We start from the raw sequence: 22084 nt of genomic DNA on the forward strand, positions 1-22084 counted from the left end.
TTGGTTGTTTGTTACTTGCATTGGAGCCTTGGAGGTTATAATTGTATTGGTGAATATTGCAATACACTCAGTGACTTTTTCGGACGCAATATCCATACACGTATGAAATTATTTCCAATCTGTAACTCGAATCTAGCTTTTTTCTTGTCCAACATGTTTTTGGTGGACCTTTTGCGAGCCTTGTTCCGGGTGCCAGAGATGTTCAGTATTTTATGTATCCTCGCCCTGACACCAATCAAAGTACTCGCTCACATAAGGCCCCTGATAATTTCTATGCCTTGAAAAGTCTTAAACCATAGCATCAGAGTCAATCTGTTGTCCTTTCTGTCGTCTGAAACCGACAAAATACCCCCACGCCAGGAGCGTGAGGAAGGTACAAGCACCCGTGATAGCAACGTAAATCCAGATGTAGCTGGAGACGACACTCTCGCTCTCAGAGGGGCTCCAGTCAAAGAATGTCATCGAGAAGAAGGTCTGTCTTTAATAAGTATTGTGAATAATGTTATAGAGATGGTGGCAGCCTACAGCGAAGAAAGTACCCGGTAGAAAGACCATGGTCACGAGAGATATGGATCGCATTTGATTAGAATCGTTCCCTGCGGCCAAAGCGATGTCGACATTTATGTCTGCATTCGACTTTGTAAGCAGTTAGTATGGACCATAACCTTTTCTGAATAACAAAAGCAAATTGTATGACTCACCCACTGTGTGGCCATCGACATGCCTTCAACCCTCATTGTACAGTCCTCTGTATGTTGCTGGAACTCCTCAGTGAGATCCTTCAGACGATCTTTGATGAGTCTATTTGCCTCTATCATCGCTTCATCCATTTTGAGAGGTTCTGCTGCCCCCCTTACAGGTAACGGATCCGTAGACGAGAGCTCATCCGCATGGTCAGCCATTTTCACGAGCTGTTGTCGCCATATCTCGAGCCTGTTCCTCAGGAAAGTGGCATGAAGCCAGACATCTCTTCTTTCACTACGTGCGCCTCCATTTGCGTCGCTCTTAAGAGCATACGTTCCCACGCCTGTGTCGAGCTCAAATATCATCTCCTCAACTTGCCTAGTAGTCACGTCGACAACCTTTAGCATGCGTTCGCGTTCCAGCTCTGCAAAGATCCCCGGCAAGAGCAGTGGATGACGGCAATACTCCATCGAACCAGCCAACCGGTTTAAGACTTTTCGTTCAATATCGGCCGTGCAACCGAAGAGCATACCGAACGTGCAGCTGAGGTCGGGGAAGTGGGTGACAGTGAGTGCCAGGTCCCTCTTCCACAGGTTTGCGGATCGACAATTGTAGACTTGCAGAATACCCTGTCAGCAATGTTTCCAGCACTCTTTTTTTCTTCTTTCTTTTTCCCTTCTTCTTTCATTCTTTTGGGGGTGTGCTAAGTTGAGTTGCATACCAATTGACGGAGTGTTCTGCCCATGCATAGCTGCCTTCAGATATGCTCGCGAAAATAAAGGGGTATCAGCCCGACTGATTGCTCGTGCTATAGATGGGTGTATGAAGAGAGCTTCACAGATTTCCTCAAACAGGTCCTTCTCAAGTGGTATCCGTTGGACTTCACGTCCACCGCCTTGGAGTTCCGCGATGGTTCTTTCACTATCTGCCGTACCTGTGCCCCGCAACAAATTTCTATTCGCGGGCCAGCGATGGGATTTAATCTTGTCATCGTAGATGACGCCCAAGAATTCGCCATCGACGTCTTTGTCTCCAAAGCTAATAGCACCACTGTCAATCTCTTTGAGCAAGCTACTGTGTTCTCCCTCCCTTCTAGCAAGGCTGTCGCAGTTGACCGGTGTCGTCAGCTTTGCTCCTTGAAATCCGTACGATAGAGGAATCTCTTACACCAAGACTGTGCATGGCTGTCCATCAAAGTAATGTGGTCGTTCCTAATGGAATTTGAAGTGAGCAATCAGAGTGGCAAAATCTTAGCAAACGGAAAAGGCAGTCTCGCCACTCACATGATGAAGCCACATATTCCAGTCTTCAATTCCTTCCAGAGACCATAGTCGAGGAGTCTGAGAGATCAAGAGTCAGTGATTACTCGTAGTTGATAAAAGTCAAATCATTCCTCCTCACCGGTTCTCCTGCTTGTAAGCACACTACTGTTGTGGGTTGGGGTGTGTAGCGGAAGACCTTCTCCAGGTCACTCTCGGACATTGGTCCAAATTCCGCTGGCCAATTCATTCCGTCCTCTGAAGGAATTCTCTTTGCCTCTATTGAGTAACTCAGCACCGTGAACAAAGTCTGATGGTCCAGGCACCTGTATATGGTTGTGTCTATCTATGCCTTGAGTCTCATGACGCATTTATTTTGCAGCCGAATCAACGCAGCAAGCGGGGCAATGGAGAACAAGATTTTTGTCGTCAAATACAATAAGCGCCGAAAGCAGGGCTGGTAGTGATGTGGCAAGACAGCTCCGCCTGTCGACCTATGCACATGCATGACAGTTGGCTGGCAGCCACGAGCATCGCCCTCTCACAGTGATTGGGTCAGTCCGAAAATGCAGAAATTTATAAGAGCCTGCCTGCCCGTAAATTATGTGCCTTGAACCACTTGGCCGCTGCCTCTTGGTGCTTACTCCAATTTTTTGCCATCAAGAAACGTCGATAGTACGACTGCCAGCGGACGACGATGCCAACTATGGCTATTCCTACCCGATATGGAGATTACTCCGTTATAAGCAAAGAACTCATGAAGTATTTTCCCAAGGGCAACTTCAAAATTCGTGTAATAGCCTAGCCAATCTGATGTCCTGGAAAGTCTTATTGACCCTGTGCCTGACAGGTCAGCGGCAATCACTTCATCTGCAAGGTGCCTACCGCCTTAACAAATGTAACTACTATGAGCTTCTCTTTTCATAGTGTAATAAGGACTAAGGAGTGACATACAGAACCAAATTCGTGCTGTGGAGGATGCCGTCAAAGAACAGTCACACTACAGGGACACCAATATTGAATAACTACCAGCGTTTAAGGGCGAATACAGAAGCGATTTTGGCATCATCCCGTCATGATTTCTAGCAGAAATAGGAGGATGAACTGTGGGGTCGAAAATGTGGTAGAAGATATGTTACTGAAGATGATTTCCCAAAGGCTGCATGCATGTAGCTCGACACTCTGAGCATAAGTTCGTCGTGACAACAAACACAAATTCAAATTTTTTTTTTCTTATGAAACTAGCTTATGTTCACAATTATTCGTCTTGCTGATCTTTGGCCTTCCATTCTGGTTTTTCCACAGCTTCTTAACCCCTCAGTGGCTGTGCAAACGTACTTTTTGTGCAGTCAGCCCGAGCCCCCTTTAATTCAATCAGAGATCTTAGTGCCTCATGCGCCACGCCGGAGCTTATTACTGAGGATAGCCTCCACCGAACCGCCATGTTGAATCCAATTTCGGTGAGGACATGGCGTCTCATAGTATGTGGCGGGTCTTGATGTGCACAAGCCTCTCATCTTCTCTTGTAGATGTGGCCCCTTGATCCTCTCATCTGATCTCACACACAACATGTGCCGTTGGACTAGCTCCAAGAGGTCTCGGAAGAACCCAGTGCAACGTGGGTGCTGATGCAGAGAATCGAGGCGCTGGGAAGTAGATGTCAGCAGGGTAGTCTGATCGTGCCCATCTAGCCATTCTCAAGTTCGATGTCCATCGAGAAAAAAGTTCTCACCTCAAAGACCGGTGTTTTCAACGAAAATCTGCCCATTTGCCCGTTGATGCGCTCCAAGCCATAGTAAGAATCATTTCCTCCCATGTCCAAGTAAGTCACACTACATCGATCAGAAGCAAATCTCTCAGCCCCGTCCCATCCTTGAAGAGCCCAGACAGTGAGTTCAAGGAAAAGACAGCCCAAAGTCCAAATATCGTAGCTTCTGGAGACGTATCCAAGATTTCCACCCTGATGAGGCGCCATATCACACTCTGGCGGCCGATAGTTGGGCGTTCCTGGAAGGCCTTCCCCAGGTATGTTGGATCTGGTGGCGTCGCCACGCGCCTGGGCGAGGCCGAGGTCTGATAACACAAACTTAATCTTTCGGCTCCCAGGCTCTATGAAGCACAGCACGTTCTGGGGTTTGATATCCCCGTGTCGTCCCCACTTTTCCACCCCGTCTATGAATATACGAGGATTCGGGTTGTGAATCGAGTTCACGGCTTTCACAATCTCATAGCATTGTTCGGCCAGCCAACTGACCCTATAAACGCCGTGGATTCCAGCCGGCTGCAGCTTCCATAGCCTGAGTAAGTCTGTGTCGGCCCAAGGGAACAGGAGGTGGAAGTGAGGAATTCCATTTTCCAAGCAGACCACGGTGGCCAGCAGACAGATAATGTGGGGGTGTATTCCGCCAAATCTCTTGAGCATTTCAGCTTCTTTGTCGAACTCCTCCTTATTGCCTGTGAACAACCTCTTGAGTGCAAAAATATTATTTTCTGCGGACCACTGATTAAGAATGAAGCATTTCGATTAGCAACTGGCCATAATGCGAACAGGGAATGTATTATGCATGCAATGTATTAGAAAACACAATACCTGAGCAAGGATATCCCTGTATTCGTGTTGCGTGGGGTGAATAACGACCTTGCGGACTTCACCGAAGCCGCCGTATCGATTACTGTGCAAATTGATCCTGGGCAGTTGCATAGTTGGTCGAGGTTGGGGGTTTGTAGGCGGTGTTATCGTGCGCAAGACTTCCCAAGGCTTGATGTCGTTGGGTTGCAGCTCCAGCTCACATACTCGCCTGGGCCTCCTTTCCTTGAAAAAGTAAGGCACTGTCAAACGCCACTGGTATGCCTCGCAGAACAAAGTGATATCAGGATGGTTCCAACTGCGTTGACTCTGGAATACCTCATGTTGTGGGTGGAGAGGTAACTTGGCATCCGTCAAGCCCAGCCTGATGAAGTCATGGATTCGAGCACACTTATTCACCATCATAAGTAGGGCCAGAACTCGACGGTAACCGCTCGCGCGGCTGTATCCAAGCTTCTGCTCTTGTGGGTGGCCATTAATAAGTAGTTGCCAATCCTGACAAGTCCATATCCGGCCTCTCCACGCTATGGGAAGGTACATCCGTTTCAGTAAATGCTTGACGAGCTTTTCGACAGTACTTGGAGTCATGAGCCTATCAAAATACTCAGGTGACCAGAAGTGTTTGGCATGTGGGTTCTGAAACTTTATTGGATACATGTAGAGCCTGTTTTGGATTTCTTTCGTGAGAGCGGATCCAACAGTTCTCGTCACATGAGTCGGAAAACCTATCGCTGGACTGAGCCAGGGATGTTGTGGCTGAGGCTCTAATCCCCCTAGGCTGCTCATGGTCAAGTCGTAGATATGTCAATAACGTGGCCTCGGTGGTTGTAGCCTCCAAGGCTGTGAAGGTCGGTGCTGAGTTCTCCCTGGTCAAGTGATGCTCTCGATGAAATATTGTATTCGTTATTTTGCCGGGCGCAGGTGGAGTAAGAAAAATTCCATTGCCTCATGAAAGTGTCGCAAAATTGAAGACACAGTGTGGTCGGTATAGCTGGCGGAGCCTTATTGTAATTCTACATAAACGAGCCTCCCTGTGACTACATAGTTCTGGTTTTTGGGTGTGTCGCGATCGCAGACAATCAGGCTCTGAACAGGCGCTACAGACATCATTGCGCTGCGATCGTTGAAAACTTGATTTCACATGTGTGGGTAGTATTGCAGTCTCGGTCAAGGTGGGGAGACCTCAAGGACTGCTGCGCAATACCAATCGTTCATTACAAGAGGCTGAGACCACCACTACGATCGCAGTCCTGATAAGCTGGCTGCAATCATGACGGACCCTCATGCGGGGCTTGGCACAACGGGGAGGCGCTATCACAAAAAGACGGTCTGGATTTCTATGGATCTAGGTGAGGCTCTGCAATATACCAGCACATGATCGACCCAAGTCTGAAGAGCAGAGGGCGGTCAGACACTACAAAAGGACTGTTCAATGCCATAGTTTGCGCCCTTAACTTTTGAGGGTGGTCAGCAAGATGGACGGTGGAAAAGATAGATTCGGCATAGTAGCACAAGTATGGCCTATAACTGTGAAGGGGCCGAGATAGCAATCATGCAAAGCTTGGAGACAGACTTGAAAGGACACGGTTCAGAATAGTGTATTATGCGAGTTGGACATTTAGAAAATCAGTGCTAGAACTGAAAGTTCATTTCAAGAACTACCGGAAAATTCAAATAACTCAGCGAGACTGCAGGATACTGGAAAGTAATTTCTCTTTGCTATGATATCCCAAGCAACATTCAATGTTCAGGGCTCCAATCCCTACTGACGACTCCTCAAACTAATCAAAACGTTGATCCTGGAAGTTGCATAATGTCGGGCATTACCGATTGTTGTATCTCTATTCGGGGTGAAGTACTGCCATACACAGGTTGAAACGCATGTGAAGTACATGGTTCTCTCTTCTTGATGCAGTAGAAGTCATGTCGGATCTACTCTCATCAACAACAGAACAACTGGTTGACACGACTCGTTTGACATACCTCGACGGAATATTTGCCTTCGCCATATTTCCTGGTGAGCTCATGACAGAGCTTTTGTTGATTCCCGACTTTTCTGAAGTGGATGCGCTCGTCGAAAGCACGCACACTTGAGATCTTGTTATCGAAAGTCATCGACGATGATCAAGACTGTGATCAGAGACGTGTATTTGTAAACGGTGTTGAAAACGGTGTCGAAAACGATGTCGGTTATATTTTACTTCTGGCAGAACTGTTGACCACGGTAGACCCTAGGGCCTTTTATCCTACCAGGTATGTGCATTTTACTTTGTTCACAATATATATTAACATTCGTGCGTGTGTGAAGTTTAGCGCCCTTTCTAACTCGCCTCTATGATCAGGTTGCCTCACAGGCCAAATCATTCTGTTACCACTCCGCTGTCTGAAGTACTGATTGGATGTTATGTGACAATATACTAGAATGGGCACGGCAGGCTGGATATTGCCTAGTATGCCTTACCTACGTTCTAAACCCCACACGGCGTCTGATTGCCTACTTCTGTGCTTACTTACGTCGGGCGAAAGCTCCAACCCAGCGCCCCTTCTTGCTACAAGAAGTAAGGGGCCAGGGTAGCTTTTCTGTGCGAGGGCCAGTGAGTCACTAGCCCAGAGCCGTGCACGGCCCCAGCCAGCCAACAGCCAGACCTGTTGATAGCCTCAATTAGCTGCCCTCGTGGCGTTTCTCTTCCTTTCTCTTTTCTCTTCAGCGCACAGCAATGCAAGCCTTTTGCCCACACACATTTTCGGTGTCTCTCGAGACTTGTAGCAAGAGGGTGGGCTGGTGTGAGAAGTTAAAGCAAGGGAGGCAGAAATGGTGTGTTTGGTTCTGTAATTATACCTGTCCGAGTCGGATACGAGGGCGGTTGTTGACTTAACGCATAGCCCAAAGAAATGCTACCAATTCATGTAGAAGGCGCGATCGCAGGTGGTGACCCTAGTCAATTGGCAATCATACACAGTAAGTATAAGTATGATCATAGACATCCCTCTATGCAATGTGCACCGGTCCAGTCCCTATCACTCCTCTCATACTATACCTGAATCTCGAATATCCTTAGCCCCTCTCACATCAGCAATCAGTCCTTCTCCTCACCTGATCTTGTTGGTCAGATAAAACTATCGGAAACATTCTGGCCTTGGTGGAGTTGAACAACTACTCATTGAACTAAAATAACTTTTTTCAACGTAAGTAAAGCTATGTCAGTGAAGATGTACTTGTCTTTACTCCTTGTTGTTCGCATGTCTTCCTGTCTTAGGAATCTTATGCCACTCTTTACAAAAGGCACTGAGGATGAAGAAAAGGCTAGGACCTCGGAGGGCTATTCCTCCCAATGGAGGTTAAAGACATCCGGAGGTCCATGTTCTCTACTTCAGATGCCTCCTTTAGCCTTTGATCTGACCAGATACTAAACCTGACCTGCTAGGTTCAAGCCAAAGCAACCCAGCAACATAAAACTTGTTCAGAAGACCTTCACGAGAAGACCTGTCAGTCCCCGAATCAGTCTGGAAACATCATCTCTAACTAGCCTCCAGGCTGGCGCTCTGCGAGGCTAATTCAACAACATGGAACCATTCGCATCGATCAACGCGGCTATTTCAAAAGGCCAACAAAGTCAGGAAGACATCGAACTCAACACCTTCGAAGCATTGGATAGAGGTTTCGCATCAGCGGAAGAGAAACATGGTCAACTGCTTGATTACAACTGGCGGGATTCAATCACCTCTAAGGACCCACAAAACCATCCTGACAACTTCCCGCGGTTGATATACTCTCGTCGTACAACCTACGAAGAGAAAGACTGGTTACCTTACGACCAGCTGTTTTCCCTTATCAACGAAGAGACCGTGTACCAGGAGCTATCTCGATCACTAAAGGACCAGAAAGGAACATCCGCCTCATGGGGACCTCACAACAGTGGTCTCCGCCGCATAGCCAAAGAGGTCTGCAAGCCGATTGACCTTCCCGGCCAGCATAAGAGATCATTCAAATCATCGAGAAGGGGAATTTTCGCAGCTCTGTGTTTAATGAAGGACCACGGCCCGAACCTGCTGGAAGAAATCTTAGCTTTCCTTGATAGTGGCATCAAGGACTCGGATTTGCCTTTAGCTTCGGACGAGGGACAAAACTCGACTGGAGCTTTCGAACTCTCAAGGGCCATTGACCCGTCCCGAAAGCCACTGATTTCCCGCGGCTGGAATCATAATACCCTCAATCTCTTCAAGGTGTATCAGACCTGGGTAACATCGCCATTCTTCGATCTGAGCCAGAAGGAGGTCCCGTTCTACGATCTCGCACCGACTGATGTGCTGCCATTTGTAAAGGAAGACAACAACGCACTCAAAACTGATTGGGGATATCACGGCACTGTGCGAAAGGTCCAGATTCATCCATCTCATCATAATTATCGCGGGGTAGGTTGATTCTTATCATGTCTGAAGCCGCCGCCCTTCACTCCATGGGGAGACTTTCGCCCAGCTAAATTGCTGCTGCTACAGAATGCAAGCGGTTCCAATCCGTTCTTTGCAGTGAAAGAACTGAACCACAATGAACATCAACACGTGACATCACAGGATGAGGTGGTCGGCTGGGCCAACGCTGTTGGCACCAGTGAAGATCAACATCTTGTAAAGCTTCTCGCTGTCTGGCGCCAGAAGGAAACGTTTTCATTGTTGTTTCCTTGGGCTGATGGAGGCAATTTGCGTGACTTCTGGAACACTGACCCAGAACGGACCAGCGTCCTTGCCGGGTGGATGCTTGAACAGCTTCTCGGTATAAGCTTGGGCCTTAAAAGGATCCATCGATTAGGAAGATCGTGGATAGAGATACAACCCCGGAAGTGGGGGACTCATGGCGACGTTAAGCCCGCAAATATCCTCTGGTACCCTGGCCCTGATGGCGGCGATCTCGGGCGACTCGCCATCTGTGACTTTGGATTCACGAGGTTTCACGAGGAGGAATCCCGATCCGCAGCTCAGGCGTGCGGCATGACTGTCACGTATCGTGCACCCGAGGCCGGCACTGGACCATCATGTCGAGCCTCGGATATGTGGAGCTTGGGATGCGTGATCCTAGAGTTCTTGACGTGGTACCTGCTCGGCCCCGAGCAAGTCGAAAGCTTCACCACCCTGCGGGTTGAGGAAGACGACGGCAACGGCAGCCATGTCCGAGAAGACAAGTTCTTCGTATCCCAAAATGTTCCTGATACACATGATGGCCACAAAATGAGGGTCAAGCTGTGTGTGCATCAGGTAATTACATTTTCTCAGCATTGTTGAAGCTGGACAATCCCTTCTGACAATATGATGCGCTGACAACATATGGAATATTTAGCTGATTCGTGAGTTGCGTGTAACTCCACGTTCCAGCAGCATGGTACGCGATCTGCTTGATCTAGTCGAGCAGAAGCTTTTGGTAGTCGACAAAGAGACACGAGAGAACTCTGACAAGATCGTGGACGCATTGAAAGAAATGCAAACGAAAAGCAAGCGTCATGGGACAGCCTACACTTTCTATGGCGCTCCTAGCCCAGGGCTTGGGCACAGCGTCAGATTTGCGGGCAACACAGAGTCCCTTGAAGCGACAAATGCTGCAACGATGACGGCCGACATCCCGACCAGTCGCACAGGGAAGTCTGCTAGCAGTGAACCTCTGGCCAAGGCCATAGAGTTCAACAACCAAGATGGACGCCCAGGCAAGCAAGGGCAGGGCACGTCACAGAACAACGAGCGTACGCCATTGCTAGGCAATGTCCCCGTACTAAGAAGGCAGAGTTCTCTATCAGTCCAGTCCTTGGCACAACAGGTGTCTCTCACGGCGCAGTTGAGAATTTGGCTTCAAAATTATCTGGGAACGTGCTGGGAAGCCAACATGACTTAGGAATTCTCGGCTATTTTACCTTTTGCACCAGGATTTCATGGGAACAAGGATACTTTGATGGCGTTTGGGATAGATCACTTTTGCCTTCGATTGTCATACAGCTCTGGCGTAAAGAGGGATTGTTCTAATTCGAAGGTTTTACACTGAAGGTTCTCCGCTTTGTCTCTCTTCTCTTCTTATATTCAAATACGGCTGTAATATCGAGAGAAGCGTTCTCATCAGAGGATCACATCTCGCCAAACAATAGAGGGGGCTGATTAGGTGTTGACAGGCTGACATGCAAACGATAATCAACGTAATGTAATATCCTTTAGTCCGTTCTGCACGTAAAGCAGGCTGGGGTTCAAGACGCTACTGCCCGAGGCGTCTGACATGTCACATGGAGAACGCTAGAAAGCCCTGGAGTTTAGGATTGGCAGACTAGTTATGCTGTGCTATGCTCTTGGTCCTGTTGTGCGACACTGAACACGGTCGAGATGAGCCTATTACTCAAGAGGCTGCTAAATGTGGCAAATTGCGCCTCAGCTCTGACCAAAACTGCCTGGCATGTAAGCTAGGGGAAAATGAAAAGGAGCGAGAAGAAAAATGGAAGAAAAAAAGATGGCCAGCCATCCCAAGTGGGATCCCATCGCCTCATCAGTATCGCCAGTGAGCGAGCTTTGCTTGCTGAGATGGTCATACTGGAAATTCGAAGGTTTCGAATCGAGAAAAAAAGGCTGTTCCGTCCATGCCCTTGTAAAACATTCATTCCACGGTGTTCTGTTGATGTCCGAAACAGAGAGCAGACGCTGCGACTGCAGCCAGTTGCATCTCCACATGCCTTACCCGTCCACGGGCTTTCTTCTCCGTGCTGCAGATCATTGGAACTTCTTTCATATACGATTGGTGTAGGCAACAGGGCCGCATGCTTGATGGAAAGATAAAAGAGAAGTGATGTCAGTGGCTGTATACTCCACCGTGCTGATGATACATAGGACATATTAATAATCTACAGCGCTACCCGATCATCGTGCGCAGAGCACTGATGCGGCAGGTAGGTGCTGACTGACAGACAGACTTCTAGGCTGCCTGCAGTGCTGCTGTCGAAGTAAACGATGCATTATTGCAGCCAATGGCACCACACTCTATCAGAATCTCCTGGGCACCTGCAGTATACGAGGATGCTCAATCCGCCACCGGCTATTTATGCAAACGTTTCGGAATCATGCAGCTTTCCCAAGCAGATATCGCATTGTCGCCTGAGGAAGTGGCCGACACGATACAGCTGCAGACAAGCGACTGGGATGGTGTGGTACTGGCTGAATCTCTAGATATTGTGGTTTGGGTTAAGTGTAGATGACTTGTATCCCTAGCTTGTCATTTCCCTTCAGTATAATAGTGTGCCTGTGTCGAGGCAGTTCAAGATTGTGAGCGTACTTGGCTAGAGACAGATTACTAAGTAAGTGTATAAATACCTAGGATTCAAGAAGCCAGATCGATTCCAATGCCTACAGACTTTGCTGCTGCTACTGTCCATGCTCGAGGTTCCCAGTAGTACTACCCTACTGTTTCTTTACAGATCTTCATACGATCATGGAATTTAATCAAAGTATTTGACTTTCACACCCTTGATGATCTCAACTTCCTTGTCGGCATTGTCTCCAGCCGCTGTGCTTGTGCCTGGGCCAATGTTCTTGATGACTCTTTGCTTGACCCATTCTCCAGCCTTCACAGGCTTCCCATCACTACCGAGAATCTTGTCTCCGAGCAGGCCACGCTCGCGGAGAACTGGTGACTCTTCGATAGGCAGCATCTCCGTGTCGTCCTCGATCCGAACCACGTAAATGACCCGCAGCCTGTCAACATGCTGTTGGTCCTTGGGCGGTGCGATGACCCTGTGAATGCTGGATTTAAGATAGCCGTCTAATGATTCACATGAACGTGTTAGCCATCCAAGCTCATTTACGAATTATGCGGCAGGAGCTGCAGAGTGTGTCTCGTGGAAAGTTTCTACTGACTTGTGAGAAAGTGAAGAGCGTCGGCAAGATTCACGGTCAAAGTGCCCGGCACCATTCGGACGTCCTTCCACGAACCGTCCTTTGCCAGGACTTGCAACCCGCCAATAGGCTGATAAAAGAGCAGAGTCAGACTGCCCAGGTCCGAATGTCTGCAACAGTGTCAGCAAAATGTCTTTGTCGTCCTCCATATTTCTTTATCTCGACTGTGAATAGTACCCTTTCAGCCAGACACCGCCGCATTTCTCATTATCCTCCGTACTTCTCGCAAGATACTTCATATACCTGAGATGACAAGCGCTGTTGGCCTCATATCGGTGTCTCTTGACCAGCCAGTTCTCGTCTTCGAGCCCCAGCGCCAGCGCGAAAACGACCAGCAGTCGGTGGACGATGTGATTGTGCACGTGTCTCGAGAAGCGCTCAACCTCTGCCCAGTGTGTCTTGATGATGTCCGGGTGTGCCATGTCTGCGTGCTGCGGTGTGAACTTAGGGACGTTGTAGAGCTCATAGTTATCTCGGACCCCGGGGATCAGCTCGCGGGTGCCCGCAGGCTTGTAGCCGTTGTATTCGCCGGCCTCCATGTTGGCGAGGTAGCGCATTTTCTCAGCCTCGGGCAGTGCGAGGAGGGCCTGGCCGATGGCAAACTGTCTCTCGACCTCGTCCTCCGTCAGACCGAAATTCTTGACGTAGAAAAAGCCTGAGTATTGTGTAGTCAGTAAAATAGCCCTGCCTCCCCTTTTCCCATCCCCTTAGGTGCTGAAAGACCAGCGTACATACCCACTTCTTCAATTGCTCTCGTAAATTCAGTGGCCAGCTCTTGCTTACCCCCGGGCTGGTCGAACTTGGATAGATCCAGCGTGACCAGATCCGCCCAGTTGCCCTCTTCTCTTGAGACCGAGGACTTCGTCCATGTCAAGGTCTGGGTAGTCGACATGGTTCAATCTGGTTCTTGCGTCTTATCAAGGAGAATTGAAAGCAGGAGGAAGTTCATCTGACTAACTCAGCGGACTGATGCTTCATCAATAATTTGCAATGTCATCGAAAATGAGAGGGGAAAAAAATGATGGACGCTTGTGCTTTAAACAATGCCAAGTACTTATGTTCATCGGTGTTGTCACATGAGCTTGTTTTGGGGTGGGTTGAGCAAGTTATAGAATAGGTGGGGATAATTTGCTCATGCAGCAAGGTTGGGATAACACTACATACGGTATTTGATGTACTCTGTTGAGCCCCAGATTTTCCCCAATGGGCATGATTGGCACAAATATATCATTAATTGTATTGATTCTCTTCATGACTCCTGACTCCGGACCAGTCTGCAGTCTTGAGGAGTTATGTCAATAGTAATAGCAGGGAAAGAGGATGTTAACATTTATATGTCATTGCTCTCCGAGTGGAGAATATTTATATATATAGATAAATGACTAATAGCCACTTGACGCCCTCTCAGTCGTGCTGCTTATGATGACTTGCAACTGATTGCAAAGGAAGTGTGTTTAATAATACTGAAGCATACGATGTGCTAAGTAGATGGTGACTTCTTCTTTATTCCATCAAATTCAGATATGACTGTAACCAAGTGCGAGTCAATCTTTTGTTTGTGTTTTGAGGATTGTTGAAAATAGGTGCAAGTCTTGAACTCCGTCCATAATTAACATGGAACCCTGCAAGTTCTTCTTCATCCTCACTGGAGCAAACGCTGCACCATTTGTCGCAGAGCTGGAAGATCAAGCAGTGGACGTGAAAACCATTATAGACTCCTAGCAAAATAGTAACTACACATTAATCAACCCCCTCGAACAGCCACAGAGGAATGATTTCTAGCGCAAAGAATACCTCACTATGATCACTCGTTCAGATATGCATTGAGGCTGAGGTATCGGAGGCGCAGGTCGAAACAAGGTGTAGAGGTCTGGCTTTTGATTGGATTAGCAGTATAACCACTATACTTTGGGCAGTCTCCTAAACCCTTCTTGGCGAAGGAGGCCTGTACCTCAGCTTCTGACCTCCAAAGGACGGGGGATTGTATACTTTTGCTTCTGTCGATTCTCTGGTCTCATGAACTCTCGAGGCCGACACAACATGTTTATACTTACATAGACAGGTAATTAACAGCTCCGCAATACTACCACTTCTCTTTCTCCCAGCCGTGGTTCGCTATCATGGACCCTCTATCCCTCGTCGCCAGCGTCATCGCCCTTGTGCAAGCCGCAGCCGCCATTAGCAAGGGTATCAACACGCTCAGGTCCATGGGCAAGGCTCCAGCTGAGCTCTGCGCACTACTCAACGAGGTCAGCAGCTGCAAGCCACACAGTGATGAAAGAAGAAGAAGAGAAGGAAGTGAAAGAGAAAGAGAAAGAGAAAGAGAAAGAGAAAGAGAAAGAGAAAGAGAAAGAGAAAGAGAAAGAGAAAGAGAAAGAGAAAGAGAAAGAGAAAGAAAAGACTCCAAGGAGATACCCTCCCTTTTCGTCGCATATGTGCTGACCTGACAGCTTTCCAAAGCTTACAACCCTGCAGTCGCTGTCAAATCAGCTGCAAGAGGATCACCCGCCTACAAACTCATCGAGCGTAAATGCCGTGGCGAGATGTGTGGCCGACATCAAGGAAATCGTCAAAGACATGGAGGACTTGGTCAACAGGTTCCTCACAAGCAGTAAAGGCCTAAATAGGAACGGCCAGCACAGGATATCTGCAGCGAGATGGAGGCTCGAGAGGGACAATGTCCTCACTCTCCGTGACCGGGCACGCCAGGCCCGAGAAACTCTGGCAGTCTGCTTTGCATCCAAGGCGGCGGCCGCTGCAGCTGCTGTAGGCACGACGACGACGACGACGACGACGACAGCCTCACCAGGGCAACTCGTTCTCGAGGTGGAGCGCGTGTTCCGGGTCTCGGCAGGTGAGCTGGGCAGTTCCATCCGTGCCGAGAACAACGAGTCTCTGCAGCGCATCGATGAGTCTCTTTGCCATCTCCGTGATACGCAGATGCAGACTATGAACAGTCTCGCAGCTTTGACCACGAGCATCTCCTCCATACAGCACTCGCCAACCCCCACGGCAGCAGATCCAAACCCAAGCCAGTCCACCTCAGTCATCACCAGCAGTCCCTCGCCCAAGAGCCCCGACGCTATCGCGTGTGTGCAGGCCTTCAGACGCACGCCCTGCACCTCGTCGTGCAAATGCCAATGCCACCGTACAGAGCTCGTCCGCAGCCCCGAGTATCTTCAGCGTGCCGTCGGGGCTCTGGTCCTGGCGTACAATGCGTTGCCGCTCTTCAAGGCCAGACCGTGCGACTATCATACGTGTCGAAGCCGGTCCAGGTCTACGTTCAAGCTGTACTACCACCTCCCGAGCTGGATCCTGTCCCGCGCCCTCTTGTTCACGCTGTCGTGGGATTCCTTGACGGGCCAGGGGGCATCTTTATACCTCAAGATCCCTCGCGTTATTAGTTCACACGACTCAATATGGAAAGCAATTCGATGCTGCGACACACAGAGGCTGCTGGAAAGATTCGCGTCCAAAATCAACACTCCTACAGACATATCACCATCAGGAACATCCCTTCTACTTGCAAGTCCTTCTTATTCTTTCTTTTTTTTATACATGATATACCAAGTAGATATATACAGCTGTTGAGACAAAGGGTACACCCAAGACTGACAAAGCCACAGCATTCCATGTCCACTGGACAGCCCGTGATGATGGGAATCCTCCTACATGCTGGATGCGACATCACCTTCAAGAACTATCATGGGATGTATGTGAAACCAGTCTTCCACACCTCCTCTTGTTATCATTTAGCCCCCCCAATTGACAGCAGATCAATACAAAATGAGCATCCAAACTAACAATTTCTGCGTGTCCTACACGCTCCCCTTAAAGATCCCCCGCCAACAAAGCCCGAGGCCGCCTCTATATAAGCGACCTCGAGCCCATAAGTGAGCGAATGCACCGTCTATACCAGGCCATCGTACACATGGACGACGAAAACTCGTACAATTCCACCCTCATCCACGACACCCTCCTCCACCGCCACTACCAGACCGGCCCGTCCGCAGCGACCACCGCCACCTCCAGCCCCCTCCTCACCCTGCAAGACGCCGTGCGCCTAGAACCAGCCGCCTCCCTCGACGCCCTGGACGGGCTGGGATATTCCCCGCTGCACTGGGCCGCCCGCAGGCAAGACAAGGCCAGCCTCGAGATCCTCCTCGAGGCCGGCGCCCGCGTCGACACGAGGAACCTCAATGGCCGCACCGCGCTGCACTTCTCCGCCCAGCGCGGCCATCTCGACGTGGTGAAGCGGCTCCTGGCTGCCGGCAGCGACGTCGGCGCGTCCGATGTCAACGGGAGGACTCCTCTGCACCTGGCCGTGGCAGCTTCGGCCGAGACGTCCACAGAGACGATGGCCGTGCTGCTCGGCGCCGCGGGTGGTTGTGACGTTGACGCCCGGGACCGCGTCAACTGGTTTACGCCGCTGAACAACCTGGTGTACGAGTCGCTGGCGCGAGACCCCTGGGACTGCCACGGCAAGATCAACGCCTTGCTCAACGCGGGCGCCGACATTGACGCGCCTGACAAATGGGGCTGCACGCCGCTGCTGAACGCGGCCATGATTCCCTGGGACAATACATTGTTTCGCATCCTGTATGAGAGGGGAGCCAAGACGCAGGTCCGAGATGGGACTGGGAGGGGCATTCTTCACTACGCTGCGGCCTATGGCGATCTAGAACACCTCGAGTACTTACGGAGCCTTGGGCTTACGCAGGAGCAAGTGGACACGTATAGCAGGGACCAGACTGGTCACACGCCATCCAGCTTGATGGAGTGGAGGGCCGGCACCAACCCCAAGAAACTCTGGACTAACATGAAGAGGGCGACCAAGGAGGAAGTCTCGGCCTTCAACAACCTGATCCGAGAGGTTCGCCTGGGTGACGACACGGGAGACGTATTTGTTGATGCTTGCGAGAGCTTTGGTTAGTCCGTTGATCAACGACGGGTAACAATTATTACTCAAAAGGTTCGAGGTTTGCAATCCATCGCCAAGTGGCCACAGCGCACTGCAGGAATGGGCAAACTAATTGATAGGGTCAGCAAGTATATACGAAAATGCAACCATCCATGCTCACCGGCCTGAGGCGAATACTTGTCTGCAACCGCACTCCAGCATCGCTGCATCGACATGTGGCCAAGAACTTGTTGCTCAGATCGTGGATCGTTCTGTCCGTCTTCGTGCCTTGGTCCAGGCGCATCCCCTTTCGACAACCATTCTTGCTCACTCCCAAGCCAACCTATAAAGCAGAAGCTGCAGAATAGAAAACAAAGAAACAAAAGCCAACCGCCGGTGCCGACAGTAATTCAAAAATAAGTAGGGTAAGAAAGAAGAAAAAAAGACCGGGGGGGGGGGGGGTGTTGGTCACGAGTGAAAAACCGTGGTGCAGCAAGATCAAGAGCAGGAGAACCACAAGAGTCAAGTATCAATACTTAAACAGCAATTAAGAAAATCAACCCCCTCCCCTTTTCCCCCATCCAAAGTCCGACCCTTCCAACCCATCACGTTCGTCAGGTCACTCCTCTCATGTCATTTGTGCTCGCCTCAAAATTGTCCTCCCTTTAAGCAGAGAACTTCCCTGATTCCTCTCTCATTACCGAATCTCGATGTAACAAAAATGAAGTCACCCGGCACAGCCGTTGTAAGCATCCGCCAAGCTGACCAAAGAAGATCCCCCCCCCCCCCTTTTTCCTTTCCCATTGAGCCGACCGTCTAACGCAATGCAACACTGAGACGTTCGAACCGACATGACATTGTCTCTCATCATAACTATTGCTGAGGCCGAGGAAGCAATGCGTAGGGTTTGCTAGAGGTCGTCGTCGCAGGATTGGCCGGGGGCAGGCCGTGTGGAGCAGATGAGCGATCCGCATGCCATCTGAGAATATTTGTGTTGTTGGAATGTAGAATATCCTTTACGTATATTCCACACTGATGAAATCCTCAAACGAGTCAGCAGCCATTGCTGGGGTAGGCCGTCTAGCAGTAGGGCGGATGTCTTGGGCGAATGTAGAGCGCGTCTTCTGGGGTCAAGGCGAAGAAATGGTGGTACATCGAGGCAAGTGTTCGGCATAGAGAAGGGACCAGAGAATAGAGAGCCTAATAGATTCGACACGGCGAGGAGCGAGAATCCGTTTGTGGTGGTAGTAGTCGAGTTTGACCGTGTTTGCGTGGTGAGTGGAGGAAAAGCAAATCATCGTCGTCCGAACCTAGAAATACGAAGAAGGGTGTTGGTGTGAATTCAAACTCAGGTCTTGGACGACTTCCTGGGAGGAGTGATGGATCTACTGCCTCCGAGGCCGGGAACGTACTTTTGTTTCTTCTCAGCGGGCTTGAGGATCTATATTGGCATCCAGAATCAGCGGACTGTTCCACGTTGTTGCATGTTCAGGCAAGAATTTGCACACGTACCTGGAATGAGCAGAGTAGACTCTCGTCGACACTCATCATGGCACCCGCATTGTCAAACTCTCCACAGTAGTTAGGCGCGCTGAAGAGGGTGACGAGCTGGCGCTTGGAGAAGAACTCGTATCCGTCCTCGACCACCTGATGGGCACGGCAGATCAAGTCCATGTCGTGTTTTTGCAGGAAACGAGACACGACGTCCGGCCCGAATGTGAAACTAACACCTCTATCATTCTCACTCCAGCCGGTGATGTCCTTGTCAGGGTCTGACCACAACAGGTCGCACAGCAACCCGCAGTCTGGAATCTGTACGGAGCAGTCAGTACCAAAACCGTGTCGAGTCGAGACGGTGCAATAGCGGGGGCAGGAACAACTGGTTAATTGAGGTGATTTTGGCAGTGGGAAAGTCAGTGGAAGGAAAATTCAAAGACTCACATCAGTGGGGCGCATGACCCTGCGGATCTGCTCCATGGAGTTCAGGTCTGGGCTCAGACCACCGTGCATGGTGAAGATCTTCTCGTCGATGATGGCCGCGATGGGCAGGCAGTTGAAGCAGTCGGTGAAGGTCTTCCACAGCTTGATGTTGTAACGGCGCTTACACTCGTCGTAGAAGCCGTAGATGCGGTTGATAGAGGCGCACTCGTGATTGCCACGCAGGATGAAGAAGTTCTCGGGGTACTTGATCTTGTATGCCAGCAACAGGCAGATGGTCTCCAGAGACTGCTTGCCACGGTCGACGTAGTCACCGAGAAAGAGGTAGTTCGCCTCCGGCGGGAACCCGCCATACTCGAACAGGCGCAGCAGGTCATAGTACTGCCCGTGGATATCGCCGCAGATCTATTTTTGAGGAGGGGTGGTAGAGGGCGGGGTCAGCAGTGCGCCACACGGCTGACGGCCAAACAAGGAGGCGACAGGACAGGACAGGACAGGACAGCCAGAGGCATCAGGGTAGGGGGATATTCATGATAGGCACCGACTTACCTTGATAGGAGCCTCGAGCTCGAGCAGGATGGGCTGGGAGATGAAGATCTCACGAGCCTTGGTGCACAGGTATCGGATCTCGGCCTCGAGCAGCTGCACCTGTTTGCCAGGGCGACTGCCACGAACCTCCAGCAGACGGTCGATTATGGAGTCCAAATCAACATCATGTTGATCTGCCATGGTGATCGTGTCGGCCGCCAAGAGCTGGCGTGATGATGGCGGAGAAGGGAGGAGGGGTGGGCGCGCCGGAAGGGTGGGAATGCGCTGTGGTGGGACAGGATTTTACGCAGTCAGATAGGTGGGGTGGGTTGATGCACTTCTGTCGGCTGCGTTTGCATCGATGCGTTAGCGCCGGAGGGACTGGTATGCGCAGAGGGAGACAAGGTAAAGAAGGGAAAATAGACCACAGGTTGATGAGGTTCTGGAGTGGCAATGAAGCGATGAATAGAGTCGATTTGGGCTGGATGAGAGAAGTGTGATGCTCGATGCAGGGGGGAAAAGAACAATAGTGACGGAGGCGAGGAGGGAGGGTGTGGAGCAAACATACGTTTTAGAAGTGATCTCAGCCAGAGGTTGCTTTCAAGACAAGCTGAAAGCGTCTGCAGTGTCAATCGCCTTCACAGAAACGAGTGGTGACGACCAGTCTCGTGTGTATCTGAGGTATTGTTATTCGGATAGGTAAGAGCTTTGTGGATGTGTGGGTATGCTGCCGGTCAAGATGGGCGACCGGAGCGATCAAGGTAGGTGTCGCGTCTCGACAGCTTCAGCAGCGGGGCCAATTCAGTTGTGACGTGGATCGTCAGGCCGCGGTGCTGGGGCTGCGTCAGGGTGTTCGCGTCTGCTTCGCCCCTTAAGTGCGAAGATAAAATACAGATGAATGAAGTTTCGGTCTCTTTGAACCGTTTGTCGCCTGTATTGAGGGATGAACAATCACCTCGTGATGCGTGCACCCGGGAGGCACGGAGCGGGTTCGCGAGTGGATTTTTTTTTTCTTTCTTTTTTTTCTGTCTTGGGGGTTCTTCCCTCTCGTCTTGGTTCGCCGCGGGACTTGGGGTGCCAGAACAAGCTGGAATCGTCGGGTGCGTCGCGTAGTGTTGAGTTCGAAAAATAGAGGAGAGTATATCCTCGGTCGCCGTGGTGGATTTGCAGGTTGAAAAATGCCTGAATCAGGTCTTGTGGTCGCCTTAAAGATGAATCGGATTGACAAGTCGCCTGTGGATTGGGGTGAGTGTCGGGGTCAACAAAGGTCAAAAGATTGCTCAGGCGAGGGATGGGAGTGGGAAGGTTGGAAGGCAAACGGGCGGATCGGGGACGTCAGGGCAGGGCCTTAGGGAGAATTCCAGTCACAATGCTACCTGGAACCGTTTCGAAGGGGGGCGTACGGGGGGTGGTGCTGGGGGGAGGGAGGGGGGGGAGAATGCTGGGGCGCAGGGTTGCAGGTTGCCCGCCTAAAAGCTGAGGAAAAGCGCGCTAAGTGAAGACGACGGCTGCGTTGCAAATCGAGACTTGGCGCTCCCAACTGCTTGGATTTTGGGGCTAAGGCCTGGACCTGGGAGTTGTGACTAGGACTGCAAACAGGGGCTGGCTGGCTGGCTTCTGGCTTGTTGCTAACTGCTGCTGCTGCGGCTGCTGGCTTCAAAGTGGAGGCAGCTGGGCAGGCAGAGTGAGTTTGCAAGGGAAGGGGCTAGCGCCCAGGGGTCGGTCCCTCAACCGCAAGAATGGCAGGCAGGCACCCGGGGGGGCTAGGCAGGCACGCCGCAGAATTTGGCCCAAAGTCGAGGTCCAAGTCAGCTCTAAGCCCTGAGGCCTACTTCTTTTCACCCCCAACGTTACTGCTACTACTATAGGTGTATATACTGCAATCGTACCTCTTGGTGCGGGAGGTTGCGGGCGTCGCAGGCTAAGCCCCACTTCCGTTATAATCCAAAAATGGCCTGGAACCTGGATCGGTCTCCACTTATCTGAGCTCCCAGACAGAGCTGCCATTGGGTCCAGAGAATCTAGCCTCGCTCCCTCCATCTGACCTCACCGGGGATCTGTTCAACCTTACTTGCACGAGGACCAAGTACCATGTATATGTATATCTTCTTTTCTTCTTTTTTCCTTCCACATGCGAAAATCAATTGAACTACTTCTTCTCCTGCAAGCGTGTCGTCTCCGTCTGTCACCGTTCCCAATTCCAACAGCTCCATCAGATGACCTCGACCTGCCTCTCCTCCTCACCTCGGCATTTTTCCCTTTGTTCTCGCCCTC

General features: G+C 50.4%; 9 protein-coding genes across 9 annotated transcripts; 5 read left to right on the forward strand and 4 right to left on the reverse strand.

The window, feature by feature from the left end:
- Nucleotides 1-80: 80 nt before the first annotated feature.
- Nucleotides 81-765, reverse strand: M406DRAFT_354069 (uncharacterized protein). Its single transcript, XM_040922823.1, is given in 5 exon segments — nucleotides 81-188; nucleotides 205-215; nucleotides 233-474; nucleotides 526-636; nucleotides 702-765. 3 exon segments carry the CDS (start codon nucleotides 735-737, stop codon nucleotides 289-291), a joined length of 333 nt encoding a protein of 110 aa, XP_040780567.1. The 5' UTR covers nucleotides 738-765; the 3' UTR covers nucleotides 81-188; nucleotides 205-215; nucleotides 233-288.
- Nucleotides 766-2602: 1837 nt separating this feature from the next.
- M406DRAFT_354071 (uncharacterized protein) lies at nucleotides 2603-3107 on the forward strand. Its single transcript, XM_040922824.1, has 3 exons — nucleotides 2603-2736; nucleotides 2794-2841; nucleotides 2900-3107. Exons 1-3 carry the CDS (start codon nucleotides 2641-2643, stop codon nucleotides 2966-2968), a joined length of 213 nt encoding a protein of 70 aa, XP_040780568.1. The 5' UTR covers nucleotides 2603-2640; the 3' UTR covers nucleotides 2969-3107.
- Nucleotides 3108-3780: 673 nt separating this feature from the next.
- Nucleotides 3781-4933, reverse strand: M406DRAFT_76407 (uncharacterized protein; the record flags this gene model as incomplete). Its single annotated transcript, XM_040925948.1, has 2 exons — nucleotides 3781-4443; nucleotides 4534-4933. Coding segments are annotated over 2 exons (1063 nt in total), but the record flags the coding sequence as incomplete, so codon positions are not given.
- Nucleotides 4934-7562: 2629 nt separating this feature from the next.
- Nucleotides 7563-8943, forward strand: M406DRAFT_348798 (uncharacterized protein; the record flags this gene model as incomplete). Its single annotated transcript, XM_040922422.1, has 2 exons — nucleotides 7563-7716; nucleotides 7956-8943. A coding segment is annotated over exon 2 (849 nt), but the record flags the coding sequence as incomplete, so codon positions are not given.
- A 351-nt stretch (nucleotides 8944-9294) lies between these two features.
- Nucleotides 9295-9675, forward strand: M406DRAFT_29070 (uncharacterized protein; the record flags this gene model as incomplete). The annotated part of the gene is made up of 1 exon (XM_040918919.1): nucleotides 9295-9675. A coding segment is annotated over one exon (381 nt), but the record flags the coding sequence as incomplete, so codon positions are not given.
- A 222-nt stretch (nucleotides 9676-9897) lies between these two features.
- Nucleotides 9898-10554, forward strand: M406DRAFT_354072 (uncharacterized protein). The gene has a single exon (XM_040922825.1). The coding sequence runs from the start codon at nucleotides 9902-9904 to the stop codon at nucleotides 10406-10408; it is 507 nt and encodes a 168-aa protein (XP_040780572.1). The 5' UTR covers nucleotides 9898-9901; the 3' UTR covers nucleotides 10409-10554.
- A 1433-nt stretch (nucleotides 10555-11987) lies between these two features.
- M406DRAFT_58880 (uncharacterized protein) lies at nucleotides 11988-13422 on the reverse strand (the record flags this gene model as incomplete). Its single annotated transcript, XM_040924614.1, has 5 exons — nucleotides 11988-12310; nucleotides 12406-12554; nucleotides 12622-13099; nucleotides 13180-13289; nucleotides 13403-13422. 5 exons carry the CDS (start codon nucleotides 13420-13422, stop codon nucleotides 11988-11990), a joined length of 1080 nt encoding a protein of 359 aa, XP_040780573.1.
- Nucleotides 13423-16546: 3124 nt separating this feature from the next.
- Nucleotides 16547-16771, forward strand: M406DRAFT_30009 (uncharacterized protein; the record flags this gene model as incomplete). Its single annotated transcript, XM_040919311.1, has 1 exon — nucleotides 16547-16771. A coding segment is annotated over one exon (225 nt), but the record flags the coding sequence as incomplete, so codon positions are not given.
- Nucleotides 16772-18692: 1921 nt separating this feature from the next.
- On the reverse strand, nucleotides 18693-20011 carry M406DRAFT_34828 (uncharacterized protein; the record flags this gene model as incomplete). Its single annotated transcript, XM_040922373.1, has 4 exons — nucleotides 18693-18785; nucleotides 18857-19156; nucleotides 19286-19687; nucleotides 19832-20011. The coding sequence occupies 4 exons, from the start codon at nucleotides 20009-20011 to the stop codon at nucleotides 18693-18695; spliced, it is 975 nt and encodes a 324-aa protein (XP_040780575.1).
- Between the last annotated feature and the right edge of the window lie 2073 nt (nucleotides 20012-22084).

Source organism: Cryphonectria parasitica, assembly GCF_011745365.1.
Source record: "Cryphonectria parasitica EP155 unplaced genomic scaffold M406scaffold_1, whole genome shotgun sequence".
Taxonomy (NCBI): domain Eukaryota; kingdom Fungi; phylum Ascomycota; class Sordariomycetes; order Diaporthales; family Cryphonectriaceae; genus Cryphonectria; species Cryphonectria parasitica.

Excerpts from the sequence above, each read along its gene's own strand:
- M406DRAFT_354069 (XM_040922823.1), bottom strand. The coding sequence starts at position 737 with ATGAGGGTTGAAGGCATGTCGATGGCCACACAGTGG. Across the intron at positions 637-701 it reads TGTCGATGGCCACACAGTGG|TCGAATGCAGACATAAATGT; the intron begins GTGAGTCATACA and ends CTGCTTACAAAG. Across the intron at positions 475-525 it reads TACCGGGTACTTTCTTCGCT|ACCTTCTTCTCGATGACATT; the intron begins GTAGGCTGCCAC and ends TATTAAAGACAG.
- M406DRAFT_354071 (XM_040922824.1), top strand. The coding sequence starts at position 2,641 with ATGCCAACTATGGCTATTCCTACCCGATATGGAGATTACTCCGTTATA. Across the intron at positions 2,737-2,793 it reads AGGGCAACTTCAAAATTCGT|GTCAGCGGCAATCACTTCAT; the intron begins GTAATAGCCTAG and ends TGTGCCTGACAG. Across the intron at positions 2,842-2,899 it reads TGCCTACCGCCTTAACAAAT|AACCAAATTCGTGCTGTGGA; the intron begins GTAACTACTATG and ends AGTGACATACAG.
- M406DRAFT_354072 (XM_040922825.1), top strand. The coding sequence starts at position 9,902 with ATGGTACGCGATCTGCTTGATCTAGTCGAGCAGAAGCTTTTGGTAGTC.